General features: G+C 42.5%; 1 protein-coding gene across 1 annotated transcript in view; it reads left to right on the top strand.

The window, feature by feature from the left end:
- The window catches only part of LOC129835051 (recombining binding protein suppressor of hairless-like), a 91,416-nt gene that overhangs the window by 40,481 nt on the left and 31,894 nt on the right, over positions 1–19,041 (top strand). The window contains exon 2 of the mRNA XM_055900400.1: positions 13,024–13,062. Coding sequence (XP_055756375.1) covers positions 13,024–13,062 — 39 coding nt within the window. The remainder of the gene's footprint in view (positions 1–13,023; positions 13,063–19,041) is intronic.

The raw sequence follows: 19,041 nt of genomic DNA, 5'->3' as shown, positions 1-19,041 counted from the left end.
CCATATCTGTATGGACCTCACTTTGTGCACGGGGGCATTGTCATGCTGAAACAGGAAAAAGCCTTCCCCGAACTGTTGCCACAAAGTTGGAAGCACAGAGTCATCCAGAATGTCATTGTTGGCTGTAGCGTTACGATTTCCCTTCAGTGGAACTAAGGGGCCTCCCCCGAACCATGAAAAACAACCCCAGACCATTATTCCTACTCCATCAAACTTTACAGTTGGCACTATGCATTGGGACAGGTAGCATTCTCCTTCCATCCTCCAAACCCAGCTTTGTCCATCGGACTGCCATATGGTGAAGCGTGATTCACTGCCTTATGGTGAAGTGTAAAAACGCATTTCCACTGCTCCAGAGTCCAGTGGCGGCGAGCTTTACACCACTCCAGCCGACGCTTGACATTGTGCATGGTGACTTTAGGCTTGTGTGCGGCTGCTCGGCCATGAAAACCCATTTCATAAAGCTCTCGACGAACAGTTCTCTTGCTGACGTTGCTTACAGTGGCAGTTTGGAACTCGGTAGTGATTACGATTGCAAAGGGTTGGAAACTTTACAGTAAATTTCCCCCCCAAAATCTGGAAATTTTCCATGGTAAGTTAAGCCCCAGAATTTGGGGAATTTTGCTTAAATTCATCAAAAAAGTTATCTTATAACAGTGAACCTGTTTTGTGGCATACAAACAAGGCAATTCTAGGTCTTGTGGCATATTTTGGTTAAACTGTCACCAATTCAATGGAATTGCAACCCTCTGCATGCACAGTGCATTCTTCCATCACATGTGTAGTACACTCGTCCATCACATGTACAGCTGATTCTCAAGATCTTGCACACTAAGAGATTCTATTGATTGATTAAGTTTTGATTATAATACTGGGTAGGGTGAATATATTTTATGACAAACATGCTTTTTTCTTAACTAATAAATAGTAGCCTACAGCAAAGTGTGTTTAAATCATTTCTAACTTGTTAACAATTTCTGCTAGTTAGTTTTTGCTACCATGTGGGTTTTAGCTTGCTTGAGCTTGCTAACTGAGGAGTGTTAATTCACCTGTTTCCATACATGTTTCATTTTAAAACATGTATCTTACAAAGGAGTTGTTTAACTTCTCTGCGCTACGGATCCCTTTAGCGGGATCATTTTCCTAAACAACCGCTGAATTGCAGGGCGCAAAATATTACTAAAAATATTTATAATCATGCAATCACAAGTGAAATATACCAAAATACAGCTTAGCTTGTTGTTAATCTACATATCGTGTCAGATTTTGAAAATATGCTTTGCAGCGAAAGCAATCCAAGCTTTTGTGAGTGTATCAATCAATGCTAGAACAGCTAGCCCCAAATTAGCATGGTCACGAAAGTAAGAAAAGCAATAAAATGAATCACTTACCTTTGATAATCTTCGGATGTTTGCGAGACTCCCAGTTACACAACAAATGTTATTTTTGTTCGATAAATATTACTTTTATAACAAAAAAACGCCATTTGGGTTGCGCGTTATGTTCAGAAAACCACTGCCTCGTTCCGTTCGACTAAAATTCCAAAAAGTATCCGCAATGTTCGTAGAAACATGTCAAATGTTTTTTTATAATCAATCCTCAGGTTGTTTTTAACAAACATAATCGATAATATTTCAACCGGACCGTAACCTATTCAATAAAAGAGAGAAAGAAAATGGAGAGCTACCCCTCTCGCGCGCAGGAACTAATCAGAGGACACCTGACTAGTTTTGAAAAATCTCACTCATTTTTCAAAATAAAAGCCTGAAACTTTGTCTAAAGTCTGGTCACAGGGGGTTGATACCCCTTTAAATGGAAGAAAGACGGGCCAGGAAACACAGATATAAAATAAAATCACTTCCGGGTTAGATTTCCACAGGTTTTCGCCTGCAGAATCAGTTTTGTTATACTCACAGACAATATTTTGACAGTTTTGGAAACTTTGTAGTGTTTTCTATCATAATCTGTAAATTATATGCATATTCTACGATCTGGACCTGAGAAATAGTCCGTTTACCTTGGGAACGTTATTTAAAAAAAAAAAAATCTGACGCCTAGCGTCAAGAGGTTTTAAGCTAACTGCTTAACTATTTATTTGTATATGAAATTGTATTTGCTTTTTTCTTTCTCTTTTTTCTTTTAATCTTTACAAGAAAATGCCACGGACACTATATGATGTGTGGAGACATTTCACTGCAGCTAATGTAGAAGGAACATCTGTGTACATTTTAAAATACTGTGCCAAATCATAGGTAAAGAATGCAACAAAGATGCAGAATCATCTGGCCAAGTGCATAAAGTTCCTTCAGCGCTGACAACAAGCAACCTCTCACAAAAGTCCCTCTACTTCTATTCGAGGTGAAAATTATGAATCCGACACCTTATCGATAGCAACAGCTCATGGTCCTCCTGGAATCAGAAGTTTTATTGACTCAATGGAGGATCTTAGTCAGAGAAATGCTGATGAATGTCTTGCTCGCGCTGTGTATGGTTCACCTCTGATGCTCACAGGCAATGTGTATTGGAAGAGATTTCTGAATGTTCTTCTCCCAGCATACACCCCTCCAACCAGACATGCTTTATCTACTCATTTGTTGGATACAGAGTTCAAGTGAAGGTCAAGCAAATCATAAAGAAAGCAGACTGTATTGTAATCATCTCTGATGGGTGGTCGAATGTTCGTGGGCAAGAAATAATTAACTACATCTCCACCCCCAACCAGTTTTCTACAAGAGCACAGACACAAGGGACAACAGACACACCGGTCTCTACATTGCAGATGAGCTGAAGGCAGTCATCAATGACCTTGGACCACAGAAGGTATTTTGCACTGGTGACAGACAATGCTGCGAACATGAAGGCTGCTTGTTCTAAAGTGGAGGGGTCCTACCCTCACATAACACCCCTTGGCTGTCCTGCTCATGCATTAAATCTGCTCCTCAAGGACATCATGGCACTGAAAACAATGGATACACTCTACAAGAGAGCCAAGGAAATGGTTAGGTATGTGAAGGGTCATCAAGTTATAGCAGCAATCTACCTCACCAAGCAAAGTGAGAAGAATAAGAGCGCCACATTGAAGCTGCCCAGCAACAGACGTTAGGGTGGTGTTGTCATCATGTTTGATATTCTCCTGGAGGGGAAGGAGTCTCTCCAAGAAATGGCCATATCACAGTATGCCGATATGGACAGCCCCATCAAGAGGATCCTCCTGGATGATGTATTTTGGGAGAGAGTGGTAAGCAGCCTGAAACTCCTGAAACCTATAGCAGTAGCCATTGCACGGATTGAGGGAGACAATGCCATCCTGTCTGATGTTCAGACTCTGCTTGCAGATGTAAGAGAAGAAATCCGTACTACCCAAGCAGAGGAAACTGCAGTTCTGAAATAAATCAAAAAGCGTGAAGACTTCTGCCTTAAGCCCATACACGCCGCAGTGTACATGTTGGACCCCAAGTATGCTGGCATGAGCATCCTGTCTGGTGCAGAGATCAACCAGGCATATGGTGTCATCACTACCATGTCTCGCCACCTTGGCCCGGATGAGGGCAAGGTTCTTGGCAGTCTGGCGAAGTACACTTCCAAGCAAGGGCTTTGGGATGAAGATGCAATATGGCAGTCGTGCCAACATATCTCATCAGCCACCTGCTGGAAGGGACTTTATGGATCTGAGGCTCTTTCCCCTGTTGCCTCCATCATCCTCCAAATCCCATCAACATCAGCCACCTCAGAGCGCAACTAGTCCTTGTTTGGGAACACACACAACAGGCTGACCAATACAAGGGTTGAAAAAGTGGTGCCATCCGGGAAAATTTTTGGCTTTTTGAGCCTGACAACAAGCCATTCTCAACAAGGCTGGAAAGTGACCGTGATGATGAGGCCTCAGAGTCTGATGTTCAAGAGGTGGACATTGAGAAGGTCCAAGGAGAAGACATGGAAGCCTGAGAGGGAGACAACCCAAGCTTTAGTTTCTAGTCTATCATTTTACAGATGTACTGTATGTTGAAAACGTTTTTGGGAGATATGGGGGATCATTCAATATTCCCTTTTGTTGTTCAGGGAAACCATCCCATGTGAAGAGTAAACTCATTTAATTAAAGTTCAATTCGTAACTCAATTATATATTTTTATTTCAATTATGAGGATTTAATGATTTGCAATTATGTATACTTATGATAAGGTAAAAGGTTTATGTTTCGGTCTCCATGTGATATGGTAAATATATCCAAAAACATCTACATTTAAATGGTATTAATATTAATTTGCATATATTCCTATTAAATCCCACGGAAAGTTTCCACCTCTTGAGTATTCCCCAAAATGTGCAACCCTAGTAGTGAGTGTCGTAATCAAGGACAAACGACCCCGTTCTGTGAGATCGTCTGTCCTTCAACGGTCCTGTTCTGTGAGCTTGTGTGGCCTACCACTTCGCAGCTGAGCCGTTGTTGCTCCTAAACATTTCCACTTCACAATTACAGCACTTACACTTGTCCTGGGCAGCTCAAACAGGGCAGACATTTGATAAACTGACTTGTTGGAAAGGTGGCATCCTATGACAGTGCCACGTTGAAAGTCACAGCTCTTCAGTAAGGCCATTCTACTGCCATTGTTTATCTTTGCAGATTGCATGGCTGTGTGCTTGATTTTATACACCTGTCAGCAGCAGGGGTGTTCACATACTTTTGTGTTTATATAGTTTATTTAGTTTATTTATTCAACTAACTTTTTTGTAGTTTTTGGTTGTTCATCAAATATTTCGCAGTTATCAAATAAATATTTATTTGTTTAGAAATTTCTTGCATATATTCAAATGCCTTCAAATATTCTTTGGTTTTCTGAGAGGTATTCAAAATACTTTCCGGGACCTGTATTTGGATATAAAAGAAAATAGTTGGCTTTTAGTTAACTCGATATAAACTATATTCGACTACCTCAAGGAATTAACAAGTTGGTCTTTTCATATTTAAAAAAAACAAAATGCAACTATTTTCTGCCCAGTTCTGGCGTGTGCACCTGTATTGTTGTGTGCGTTTGCACTTTGGAGTCCGCACATAGATGTGTGACACGACGCCAGTGGAAGTCGGATTTCACACTGAGCACTCAAGTGTGACGGCCAAAGACGCCGTCTCTAATAGTACCTTCGGCTACACATACTCTGCAATGTTATCGTCAAATTGTATTGGTCACATACACATGGTTAGCGGATGTTAATGCGAGTGTAGCGAAATGCTTGTGCTTCTAGTTCCCCGATAGTGCAGTAATATTTAACAAGTATTCTAACAGTTCCACAACAACTACCTTATATACACAAATGTAAAGGGATGGAATAGGAATATGTACATATAAATATATGGATGAGCGATGGCCAAGCGGCATAGGCAAGATGCAATAGATGGTATAAAATACAGTTTATGAGATGAGTAATGTAAGATATGTAAACATGATTAAAGTGCCATTATTTAAAGTGACTACTCACGTCGGCCACGGAGAGGGAGAGGGGGGGCCCGCAGTCCTTGGTAGCGGGCCGCGTCAGTGGCACTGTATTATCCTCAAATGGTGCAAAGAAGTGCAAAGTTTCTCTGGAAGCAAGACGGCGGTGTCCGTGACGTGGCTGGTTTTCTTTTTGTAGTCTGTGATTGCCTGTAGACCCTGCCACATACATCTCGTGTCTGAGCCGTTGAATTACGACTCCACTTTGTCCCCATACCGACATTTCACTTGTTTGATTGCCTTGCGGAGGGAATAACTGCACTGTTTATATTCGGCCATATTTCCAGACATCTTTCCATGGTTGAATGTGGTGGTTCGCGCTTTCAGATTTGCGCTAATGCCGCCAACTATCCACGGTTTCTGGTTAGAGTACATTTTAATAGGCACAGTGGGTACAGCATCTCCAATGCACTTTCTTATAAACTCACTCACTGAGTCGCCGTATAAATCTATGTTATTCTCTGAGGCTTCCCGGAACTTATCCCAGTCCGTGTGATCAAAACAATCTTGAAGTCGGCATTTGATAGTGAGGAATTCTAGGTCGGGTGAGCAGAAGGACTTGAGTTCCTGTATGTTGTTATGATTACACCATGAGTCGTTAATCATGAAGCATACACCCCCGCCCTTCTTCTTACCAGAGAGATGTTTGTTTCTGTTGGCGCGACTCATTAAGAGACCTGGTGGCTGTACCAACTCCGACAACATATCCCAATAGAGCCATGTTTCCATGAAACAGAGAATGTTACAATCTCATGTCTCTCTGGAAGGCAACTCGTGGCCTAATTTTGCCCACCTTGTTGACTGGACATTGGCGAGTAGTATACTCGGAAGAGGTGGGTGGTGTGCACGCCTACGAAGTCTGACCAGGACACCGCTCCGTCTAACTCTCCTGGGTCTGCCTTTGGGATTAGATCCAATGTCCTGGGTGGCGGTCCGAATAAAGGATCCGCTTCGGGAAAGTCGTATTCCTCGTCGTTATGTTGGCAAGTTGACGTCGCTCTTATATCCAATAGTTCTTCACTTCAGATTTTCTGGGCTAACATTGTGAGAAATAATACATTAAAAAAACTAATTACTGCATACTTCCTAAGTACTCTTAGCGAGGCGACCATCTTTGTCGGCGCCAAAAGGGGACCTTTGTCACGTCTCGACCGCTACCTCCGGAGGTCGCACATGACACTCGCCCGACAGTTGCCCTCATCTAAGCAGGGCAGTGTAAACAGAATTGTGTCGTTGAGCCAACACTCTTACAGTAAATGTTTTAATAGCATAGCAATGTTTTTGGAATGTACAGACATTTTCCTTATATTTTTCCGCTTTTTTATTGACTTTTTGCCTAAAATTGTAGTAACAGTCTGTTACATTTCAAAATTGTCACCGTAGCTTTAAATCTCAAGTGTATATACACTGCTCAAAAAAATAAAGGGAACACTTAAACAACACAATGTAACTCCAAGTCAATCACACTTCTGTGAAATCAAACTGTCCACTTAGGAAGCAACACTGATTGACAATAAATTTCACATGCTGTTGTGCAAATGGAATAGACAAAAGGTGGAAATTATAGGCAATTAGCAAGACACCCCCAATAAAGGAGTGGTTCTGCAGGTGGTGACCACAGACCACTCCTCAGTTCCTATGCTTCCTGGCTGATGTTTTGGTCACTTTTGAATGCTGGCGGTGCTTTCACTCTAGTGGTAGCATGAGACGGAGTCTACAACCCACACAAGTGGCTCAGGTAGTGCAGCTCATCCAGGATGGCACATCAATGCGAGCTGTGGCAAGAAGGTTTGCTGTGTCTATCAGCGTAGTGTCCAGAGCATGGAGGCGCTACCAGGAGACAGGCCAATACATCAGGAGACGTGGAGGAGGCCGTAGGAGGGCAACAACCCAGCAGCAAGACCGCTACCTCCACCTTTGTGCAAGGAGGAGCAGGTGGAGCACTGCCAGAGCCCTGCAAAATGACCTCCAGCAGGCCACAAATGTGCATGTGTCTGCTCAAACGGTCAGAAACAGACTCCATGAGGGTGGTATGAGGGCCCGACGTCCACAGGTGGGGGTTGTGCTTACAGCCCAACACCGTGCAGGACGTTTGGCATTTGCCAGAGAACACCAAGATTGGCAAATTCGCCACTGGCGCCCTGTGCTCTTCACAGATGAAAGCAGGTTCACACTGAGCACATGTGACAGAGTCTGGAGACGCCGTGGAGTACGTTCTGCTGCCTGCAACATCCTCCAGCATGACCGGTTTGGCGGTGGGTCAGTCATGGTGTGGGGTGGCATTTCTTTGGGGGTCAGCACAGCCCTCCATTTGCTCGCCAGAGGTAGTCTGACTGCCATTATGTACCGAGATGAGATCCTCAGACCCCTTGTGAGACCATATGCTGATGCGGTTGGCCCTGGGTTCCTCCTAATGCAAGACAATGCTAGGCCTCATGTGGCTGGAGTGTGTCAGCAGTTCCTGCAAGAGGAAGGCAGTGATGCTATGGACTGGCCCGCCCGTTCCCCAGACCTGAATCCAATTGAGCACATCTGGTACATCATGTCTCGCTCCATCCACCAATGCCACGTTGCACCACAGACTGTCCAGGAGTTGGCGGATGCTTTAGTCCAGGTCTGGGAGGAGATCCCTCAGGAGACCATCCGCCACCTCATCAGGAGCATGCCCAGGCGTTGTAGGGAGGTCATACAGGCACACACTACTGAGCCTAATTTTGACTTGTTTTAAGGACATTACATCAAAGTTGGATCAGCCTGTAGTGTGGTTTTCCACTTTAATTTTGAGTGTGACTCCAAATCCAGACCTCCATGGGTTGATAAATTTGATTTCCATTGATCATTTTTGTGTGATTTTGTTGTCAGCACATTCAACTATGTAAGGAAAAAAGGATTTAATAAGAATATTTCATTCATTCAGATCTAGGCTGTGTTATTTTAGTGTTCCCTTTATTTTTTTGAGCAGTGTATATTTTTAGCTTGACAGCACTGAACCACCGAGGTCCAGGCAAGAAGCAACATTCCATGGAATTATCAAAGTTTTCAGTCCCAATTTGCTTTTACCTCGTATTATGATTTCCATGATATTTATAAATATAGATCCTGGTTTATTAGATGGTCACATTAATATGGTAGCTAGTGTAAGCGTATGAGCTCCTATCTAGCTATGGTTCAGCTAAACGTCAGCATTCAGCTACAGCCAGCACGTTTATTTAGTTTAGTTAACTCTGTAGCCTATTTTATAATATGAATGACACTATGGTAATGTTACTGTACTTTTATATTCGAATGGGAGGTGTAAACATTCATTATCGATCTGTGTATTAACAATACTTGATCATGAAGCATGTTCTTAGCTAGCTAGCTAGTAAGTAGGAGTTAGCTGTGTATTGTCAGCTAATTTAATGTGTACAGAAGAGAAAATTAATCCTTTAATTGTCTGCAATGCTGGTGGATTGTTGCATTTTTCAAGAGTGTAACATGTTTTAGAAGACAGGTTGCTTGGATTGTTAAATCTTTTGTACTTACTGCTTTGTGGCTACTGTGATAATTACAGTCAAGTTTAGCTGCAGACCAATAATGTCGCGTTGCCAGCTACAACGGGCAGGGATGTAATGTGAATTGAAAAGTAGATATCTCTTTTGCCACTCCACTCCTTAGACACACTTTTTAATGTTTTATTTAAACTTTATTTAACTAGGCAAGTCTTATTTCACAATGATGACCTACCCCGGCCAAACCCTCCCCTAACCTGGACAATGCTGGGCCAATTGTGTGCCACCCTTTGGGACTCCCGATCACGGCCGGTTGTGAAACAGCCCGGGATCGAACCAGGGTCTGTAATGATGCCTCTAAAACAAATATGAAATCTCTACCACGTTTGATATTCACTTTGTCTGTGCCTTTTTGACTAAGTGTTTCCCTTCTTGTGTTTTTCAAATCCAGGTTCTTTCTCCTTTTCTATCCGTCTCCTGCTTGTTTTCTGTCTATCTACCTCCTTTCTTCTCTCTTCTTTCAAATACCTCTCTTTCTTGCAAATATCTCTTCCCTTTTTATACACTGAGTGTACAAAACATTGGGAGCACCTTCCTAATATTGAGTTGCACCACCGTTTGCCCTCAGAACAGCTTCCATTCGTCGGGGCATGTACTCGACAAGGTGTCGAAAGTGTTCCACAAGGATACTGGCCCATGTTGACTCCAACGCTTCGAACAGTTGTGTCAAGTTGGCTGGATGCTCTTTGGGAGGTGGACCATTCTTGATGCACACGGGAAACTGTTGAGTGTGTGAAACCCCAGCGGCGTTGCAGTTCTTGACACACTCAAACCGGTGTGCCTGGCACCTACTACCATACCCCGTTCAAAGGCACTGACATCTTTTCTCTTGCCCATTCACCCTCTGAATGACACACATGCACAATCAATGTCTCAGTTGTTTCAAGGCTTAAAAATCCTTCTTTTAACATGTCTCCTTCCTTCTACACTGATTTGAATTGGATTTAACAGGTGACATCAATAGGGGATCATAACTTTCACCTGGTCAGTCTGTCATGGGAAAAAAATCATGTTTTGTACACTCGGTCTATATAGTCTGGATAGAATGTGCCCCCCCCTCTCTCTCTCTTACCTCCCTTCTCTTTCGGGTGGTAAGACAGTGTGATCCCAGGACTGAGGGGAGGAGAAAAGAAACAAGGAGGGGAAGAGCAGAGAGAGAGCTGCCTGCCTGGAATCCATTACCCAGTGAGGCATCAGCGTTTCACTGTGGGAACCTTATTGATCTGCCTCCTCTATAATTATTCCACTTACACAACCCCCCCCCCCCTCTCTCTCGCTCCATCTCTCTTTCTCGTGTCACTCCCTCCCTTTATCCGCCTCCTTCTTTAGCTACTTTCGCCGGATCCCTTTCCCCCTTCTTACCTTCCTCCCTCCAGCTTTCTTTACTTTTTTCTCCGTCTTGTTGTCACTCTTCACTCCCTATTTCTCTCTCTCTCTCTCTCTCTCCTCTCTCTCTCTCTCCTCTCTCTCTCTCTCTCCTCTCTCTCTCTCTCCTCTCTCTCTCTCTCCTCTCTCTCTCTCTCTCTCTCTCTCTCTCTCTCTCTCTCTCTCTCTCTCTCTCTCTCTCTCTCTCTCTCTCTCTCTCTCTCTCTCTCTTAAAATGGAAAAGTTGTTTTACTCTTTCTGTATGCATGTAGCAGTCAGAAACGGATGTCGGTGCACCCATGTGCTAAGGTTGTGCCTTGCATAACCCAGAGCCGATGATGTCAAACAACCAAGTACCACAATTGATACCTCTCACTGTGTGTGTGTGTGTGTGTGTCTGAGAGAGCGAGTGAGTGAGCAAATATTGTATTTGAGGTGAAAGCTGTGTATATGTCAAATCAAATACTCCACCCATGACTGTGACATCCTCTCACACCTCAGGGTGCCCAACACACACACACACACACACTCACACAGCGTGAGTGTGTTTCTCAAGCAGCCAGTGTGTTAAGACCAGCCCCAGAGCCGGGTCTTACAGTATGCGGAGAAGAAATAGATGGAAGGGGGAGCTCTGTAGGCATTGATTTTTCTATTTTAGCCTCCTCGCTGCTCCCATCCCAACTCCCCCTGGGCGTGCCTCTGTGTGTGTGTGTGTGTACGTTTGTGCACGCGCTTCTCTATGCTTCAAGGTTGCCTGTCTCTGTCTGTCTGTGGGGTGTGTTTAGCTCTGGCGAACAAGTTGTCCTTGGGGTGCAGGTGAGAGCATCACACCACTAACACTTCTTTTTACTGCACGTTTTCCCCCTGTGACGCCCAGTAGCTTGACAAGAAAAAAGGGGTCTTGGTGGGAATGTGATGTTGTGTTTTCCGTGATGTCATTTGTTGTGAAGGAAATGGGTCTCTTTTGCCGGTATGACTGTAGCTGTGCCGTCACTCATAAAAGGTGGTTTTCAGAGATGACTTACGTCAAATGTTGTGCGTCTCATGTTTTCAGATATGACTAGGCCCATGTGCTGGCATGAGGATACTGTTTTCATGACAAAGAACAGGTTTTGTTTGTAGCTAGGCTACGTGGCGGATGGGGAGTTGTATGAATAGGCCTTGGTGTGAGCTGTGAATGAGTTGAACCGCCTGATTTAGCGACGCTCTCTCTCTCTCTGGTGATACGCCACCTGCCTGTGTTTGGACACTGTGTCACATGGTCTCACACTGCCAAGGCCACTAGGACAGCAGCTGCCTCAAACACTCAGCCTCTGTGTGTGTGTGTGTGTGTGTGTGTGTGTGTGTGTGTGTGTGTGTGTGTGTGTGTGTGTGTGTGTGTAACCAGGTGTTCTTTCTCGTCTCCTACCTGAGAGATTTGTCTCTTTGTTTATGTGTAGACTGTGTAGTGTCGCACGGTACACCGGTTCCACGGTAATATCCCCGGTACCAAAACTTGATACTTATGATACCAACATTTTAGAAAACCGTAGTACCGTTTCAAATGATGCTACCAACATTTTCAGTCCTACTGATGTAAAGATCCTGCTGGCTCCTACCAAATAAAGGGCCGTTTGGTTTATCATTTCAGTTGAATTTAAGGAACAGCCATTAGTCTCTTGTATGTGCAGGTCCTTTAAAATCCACTTCACGTTCATGTGCATATGCATATTACTTGTGGCAGCTGTAATCAGCCAGCCACAGCGCTTACCAGGCCTCACTCACCTGCTTCTTTCCGTCCGCAACTATTCCCCCATCAGTTAAAAAAAATATATAATTTAGCAATGATGGCGAGCGGGGGATGCAGACCCTGATGAGTCTTCTGTTAGATCTGTACATTTGTTACATTGGAGCATCGCCTGTTATAACCAAGAGCACAGGCCAGTTTGAGAATACTTTTTTTCAAGTTCACTGTCATACAGCCCTCTGAGTGTCAGAAAGAGAAAATAGACATGCATGCTTAACAGCGAAGAAAGCGTCTCGTCTCTAGCCTTAACAGTTAAGAAAATATGACCCATATTACCAGAGATGCCTTTTTTGTATAATTTCACAAACCATGTTGAGGGCCATTTTTAAAGTAATCCTGGATAATTATTAGTTTGATAACAAACAACGTTGTTCCAGGGGTGGGCCTGGGTGGACACAGGCCCACCAACTTGGGAGCCAGGCACTACCAGGCCCACCCAATCAGATCAAAACAAAAATGATAACCAAAATACTCCTCTGTCGTGTTCTATTAAAGTATACCACTGAACAGTGTGAAGTTAAATTCAATGTGTTGTATTGAGTAGAAGTGTGAATTTCAGTGAGAGGTTTGTTCAGAAAACAGGAACAAGTGTCCGGGGTACCGGATGAACAGGACACTAGGCCACTGATTATTTTTCTTCTTCTCCCCGCCGTAGCATCGTGAAACTACTCGATATCATGAGACAGTACTTGGCCTGGTATTGTATCGTTAGTAACATTTTGGTATTGTGACAACACTAAAACGGTGTGTTTGTGTGCGAGTGTTTTACGCTGTGTGCGTTTAGCGGGTCGATGACTGACTGACTTTGTTCTCTCGTTTCTCTGCTTGCAGGAAGTTTGAGGAGCGCCCTCAACCACAGCGCTTAACAAGGTGAGTGAGCGCACATACTCGTACACACACTTCACACACACTCCCCACCTCCATTTCCCGTCTTCTGATAAATCATTACTATGAGCTTGGCCTATGAGCTATGGATCATTTCCGTGTAAAAGGACCCTTGAGCACAAACATAAAGTGCATAGGAGCATATCGAATTGGGTGTCAAATGATAGGTAATATGAAGTCTATATGAAGGCATAGATGCATTTTTCAACCTTTTTCCATCTTAAAAATTAGGCATAAGTAATGGCTTTGATTTCCGTTCAAACAGATGGGAAAGGGGTCTTAGAAAGACGTCTACCAGGAAAAGGTCTTACGGTATTAGAAATACATCATAACACAATATAGCTGAAGTAAAGACCCCTGCCAACTAATATCAACACTTATATTTAGTTTTAGAGAAAGGATTTGGCTTCTGTGAGTAAAAATAAATACATCTGTTACCAAAAACCAACATATCTCTAAGATATTTTCTAATGTCTCTCCCTCATGAAGAGACAGGATAATGAAAGTTCACAGAAGTAACAACTAAAGGTAGACCTACCCATTAGTTCTACTGTTTCTACTGATATACATTTTATGTTTATGAATTATTAAGTGATTCAATCTCGTCATTCTGTTAGCAAATCGGTAGCGGAGTTACCAAAACATCAGTAAGAGAATTACTGTAATTGAATTGGCTACAATGGGAAATCATAGTCACACACCACAGTTAGGTCACCTGCTTTTGTCCTCCCTTCTACTGGCATACTGTTATGTTATTTTATTTCTCTTGTCTAGTGGTCAAAGCGAGAGTGTGTAAACAGTCTGGACATCCTCTTTCTCTGTGTCTCTCGCTCTCTCTAGTTAATATTACATTTACATTTAAGTCATTTAGCAGACACTCTTATCCAGAGCGACTTACCTCTCCCGGCTCTTACTGACGGCTACCCATTAGCCCCCTCTCTTTCCATTTACTGTAATCAGCGTCCTCGCCCACTGAGCACCCGCTGACACCGGACGTTGAAAAGTAGTTGAAATTTGGGCAGTCCGCCCTAGCCTAGATTTCAACGTCCACAGATGTAGATCTTTGGTCCGGACCGGCCTTGAATTGGTCAAAACATAGACGTTCACGATTGGTGACCGGACCAAATCTGAACCAGTAATAGACGTCTATGTTTCACAAGTTTGGACAGTACAGTACAGTAGGGATGTGTTATTCAAATATCCGAACGGATATTAGTATTAAATAAAAAACATATGCCTATTTTCACACTGAAAAGGCTTTTTCTAAATGTATTTAAAATATCCATGTGACATTGTTACCTATAAAGATATACCATGACATTTCAAATGATTTTAATAAAACAACCAACTTTGTAATGTAATTGTCATGACGTGCACGGTGCGCCTCAAAAGAAGTAGCCATCACGTGTGTAGCTTGTTCTTTATGTTGGCCAGTAAACGCGGCAAAGAGGCTCAATGTGGAGTGAGAGTTCACTAATGCAACGCAAGATGGAACAACATGTACAAAATGAAAAGTTAGCAAAATGAGAACGAGTAGGATGCAACGAGCAACCAACAGAGAGGTAGGCGGTTGTTTTTATCCGACTGGGGTTGGGTGAGAAACAGGAACATGTTGCATATGCACACAGTAATGCGATTATTCTGGACGGTGAAGTTAATATAATAGTTTGTTTCAAACGTTTACACTCTGTGCAAGAAGAACGATATCCCTAATAATCCTGTTTACATGGACACATCTGAAATCAGGCGACCATGTTATTTTTGCGGAGACTATTTGATTCTGAGTTAAGATATATATTAAGTTTGTATGTGAAAACTATAAGATGGATAGTTTCAGTTTTTCGGAACTCACTTCACTTGCACATAAGAGGGAAGCTTATGCTAACCTGTGCTGGCACATGCGCAGATCAAATACACCACTGGGATGCCGATTTAAGCTGTTTGCATGTCCTAATAATTTGAAAGATTATTCAGAAAACCAGGTGTTTTAATTGGCATATGCATAATTCAATAATGACCTTACACCAATTAAGATAAGCAAAGTGAGATGTTTACATGACTAATGCTATATTCCGCCTTCTGCCATAATATCTTATATATCAAATCTAATTATTATTGTGCATGTAAACATAATCATTGTGGCTACTACAAGTTAGCTACTTTTGGCTGTAGCCTAGTTGCCTTGGCATCTCCGTCTCTTCCCTCAGTCTGGTTGCTCCCAACACCGCCCCGTCCGCAGCGGCCGCAATAGAGCGTCAGCCTCTCCCTCACGCAGCAGTGCTCAGGTTAAAAACATAAGTAAAAACAAATAAACGCGTATTTCTATTATCTTGATAGCTGACCAATGTATGATACTATTTAAAGAGTGAAGTGATTTCGAACCCCCTTCCCTAAAACACAGTAAAGTACAATATAGTAAAAAATAATAATCGCATTGTAAAGTAGACTTTACTGTGTTATACCGTACTCTATTGTACTGAAATCTATGATAATAGAAACAATACATTTTACACTCTTCACGACACCCAAAGTCACTTTGCCTTCACAAGAAGATCAGCAGGATAAATATCAATATAAGCACGTATGTTGTAAGTATATAAAAGGAGACTAACCATGGAGAACACTAAACAAACTAACCAGGGAAGTGAACGAGACAGGATGAAAGCTAAAACGACAGAGAATTTGAGTAAGCCTGTGGTTTTAGTGTGGACTTGAATATGTGTATGGATTGTGAGGTTCTGCCATGGCGTTCCAGTGTTGGGGAGCTGCACTGCTAAAAGCCTGGTCTCCCATGGAGCGGAGCCTGGCGCGAGGGATTATGAGGAGGCCCGTGTCGGAGTAGCGCAGTGAACAGGTGGGAGTGTAGGGGTGCAGGAGGTCAGTAAGGTACAGTTGAAGTCGGAAGTTTACATACACTTAGGTTGGGGTCATTAAAACTTGTTTTTCAACCACTCCACAAATTTCTGGTTAACAAACTATAGTTTTGGCAAGGCGGTTAGGACATCTACTTTTGTGCATGACACAAGTAATTTTCCCAACAACTATTTACAGACAGATTATTTCACTGTATCACAATTCCAGTGAATCAGAAGTTTACATACACTAAGTTGACTGTGCCTTTAAACATCTTGGAAAATTCCAGAAAATGATGTCATGGCTTTAGAAACTTCTGATAGGCTAATTGACATCATTTGAGTCAATTGAAGGTGTACCTGTGGATGTATTTCAAGGCCTACCTTCAAACTCAGTGCCTCTTTGCTTGACATCATGGGAAAATGAAATGAAATCAGTCAAGAAAAAAATTATAGACCTCCATATCCTCGGTAGGAATTTTCAAACGCCTGAAGGTACCACGTTCATCTGTACAAACAATAGTACGCAAGTATAAACACCATGGGACCACACAGCCGTCATACCGCTCAGGAAGGAGACTCCTAGAGATGAACGTACTTTGATGCAAAAAGTGCAAATCAATCCCAGAACAACAGCAAAGGACCCTGTGAAGATGCTGGAGGAAACAGGTACAAAAGTATTTATATCCACAGTAAAACGAGTCCTACATCGACATAACCCAAAAGGCCGCTCAGGAAGGAAGAAGCCACTGATCCAAAACCGGCACAAAAATGCCAGACTACGGTTTGCAACTGCAACTGCACATTTTTTGAGAAATGTCATCTGGTCTGATGAAACAAAAATAGAACTGTTTGGCCATAATGACCATCGTTATGTTTGTAAGAAAAAGTGGGAGGCTTGCAAGCCGTAGAACACCATCCCAACCGTGAAGCACGGAGGTGGCAGCATCATGTTGTGGGGGTGCTTTGCTGTGGGAGGGACTGGTGCACTTCACAAAATAGATGACATCATGAGAAGCAAAATTATGTGGATATATTGAAGCAACATCTCAAGACATCAGTCAGGAAGTTAAAGGTTTGTTGCAAATGGGTCTTCCAAATGGACAATGACCCCAAGCATGCTTACAAAGTTGTGGCAAAATACCTGAAATGTTTGACCCAAGTTAAACAATTTAAAGGCAATGCTACCAAATACTAATTGAGTGTATATAAACTTCTGACCCACTGGGAATGTGATGAAAGAAATAAAAGCTGAAATAAATAATTCTCTCTACTATTATTCTGACATTTCACATTCTTAAAATAAAGTGGTGATCCTAACGGACCTAAGACAGGGAATCTTTATTGGGATTAAATGTCAGGAATTGTGAAATACTGAGTTTAAAAGTATTTGGCTAAGGTGTATGTTAACTTCTGACTTTAACTGTATGTTGGCGCTAGTCCATTGTGTGCTTTTGTAGGTGAGCGTGAGCAAATTGAAAATGATCCTGTATTGGACTGGGATCCAGTTTTGGTGGGGAGTACGTAGAGAATCGCGTTGCAGTAGTCCAGGGGTGATAATGCCGTGAGATGTTTCTGAGGTGGAAGAAGGCTGACTTGGTGATGTTCTGGGTGTGGGGTTCAAGTGACAGTGTGGTCAAATGTAACACCAAGGCTCCTGAGTGTGGAGTTGGAGCAGTGTTTTCCACAAAGCACATGGAGTAGCCAGCCGAATTGAAAAAGTAGCAAGCCAGGATACCCCAGGCCGAGGTGTTTAAGAATTGTTTGCCGAACAAGCTCTAATTTGGTGGCTTCTGGAACATTCTAATGCCTTGATTTCCATCCCGAAATACACAGTGAAATTATTGAATACTTTGAGATTACCTCCCAGATTTGAAAATATTAGCTGTGGTATTGCGTTTAAAATGGAAATGCCTGAAAAATGTATTAATTCAGTGTATTGTTGTTTAAAAAATATATTTTGTAGGCCTATATGATCAGGACTATTTTCTAAGTAAGAGAACATCTAACATTTAACCTGTCTTCTCTTGAGATTAAAGTATTTTACTGCAAGATATGAAGTCCCACGGTTATGTTTGTTATTAAAATGATGTATTTTATTATATCAGAAAATTTGGGGAGTTTACTTAATTTATCTTGAAAACATTTATTGAAGGTTAAATGTAAAGTCAAACAAATTGTGTGATGGGAATTTTTCAAATAAAAAAAATGTTGAAATGAACAGAACAGATGCTCAATTAAGTTCTGTGTCCATACGTGTTAAGAGAAGAGAGGGAACGACATCAGTTTGCAACTCGCTTTGTGAATTGCAGTATGTCATTTAAAAAAATAAATAAATACATGTTTATCAACTGACCCACAGATTTCTTCTTAAAGAATCTTGAGTCTGCTGACTTGCACAGGCTTCAAGCTTCCTTTTTAAGAGGTGTTTTCTCAACCATCTGCAATACAGGTATGTTTTGAAGAGTGAAGCTGGTGTTAATCATGGGCTTTGCTATACAGAAAGCAGCAGTTGACTACTCCATTGGTTTTAATTAAATCAGTAGACTTGTATCCATATCTTTGAAAATACCTCATACACTATACATGCAAAAGTAGTGAACGCCCATTCAAATGAGTGAATTTGGCTATTTCAGCTACAGCCGTTGCTGACTGGTGTATAAAGTTGAGCACACCGCCATGCAATCTCCATAGACAAACATTGTCAGTAGAATGGCCTCACTGAAGAGATCAGTGACTTTCAACATGACATCGTCATAGCATGCCACTTTTTCAACGAGTCAGTTCGTCAAATTTCTGTCCCGCTAGAACTGCCCTGGTCAACTGTTAGCGCTGTTATTGTGAAGTGGAAATGTCTAGGAACAACAACGGCTCAGCTGCGAAGTGGTAGGCCACGCAAGTTCACAGAACGGAACCGCTGAGTACTGAAGCACGTAGCGCGTAAAAATCATCTGTCCTTCGTTGCAAAACTCACTACCGAGTTCCAAACTGCCTCTGCCTCTGGAAGCATTAACTGTTCGTCTGGAGCTTTGTGAAATGGGTTTTCATGGCCGAGCAGCCACACACAAGCGTCGGCTGAAGTGGTGTAAAGCTCGTCATCATTGGACTCTGG

This window comes from Salvelinus fontinalis, chromosome 36 (assembly GCF_029448725.1).
Source record: "Salvelinus fontinalis isolate EN_2023a chromosome 36, ASM2944872v1, whole genome shotgun sequence".
Lineage (NCBI taxonomy): Eukaryota > Metazoa > Chordata > Actinopteri > Salmoniformes > Salmonidae > Salvelinus > Salvelinus fontinalis.
Note: the sequence above shows the minus strand (reverse complement) of the source record. Positions and strands in the feature narration are given on the sequence as shown.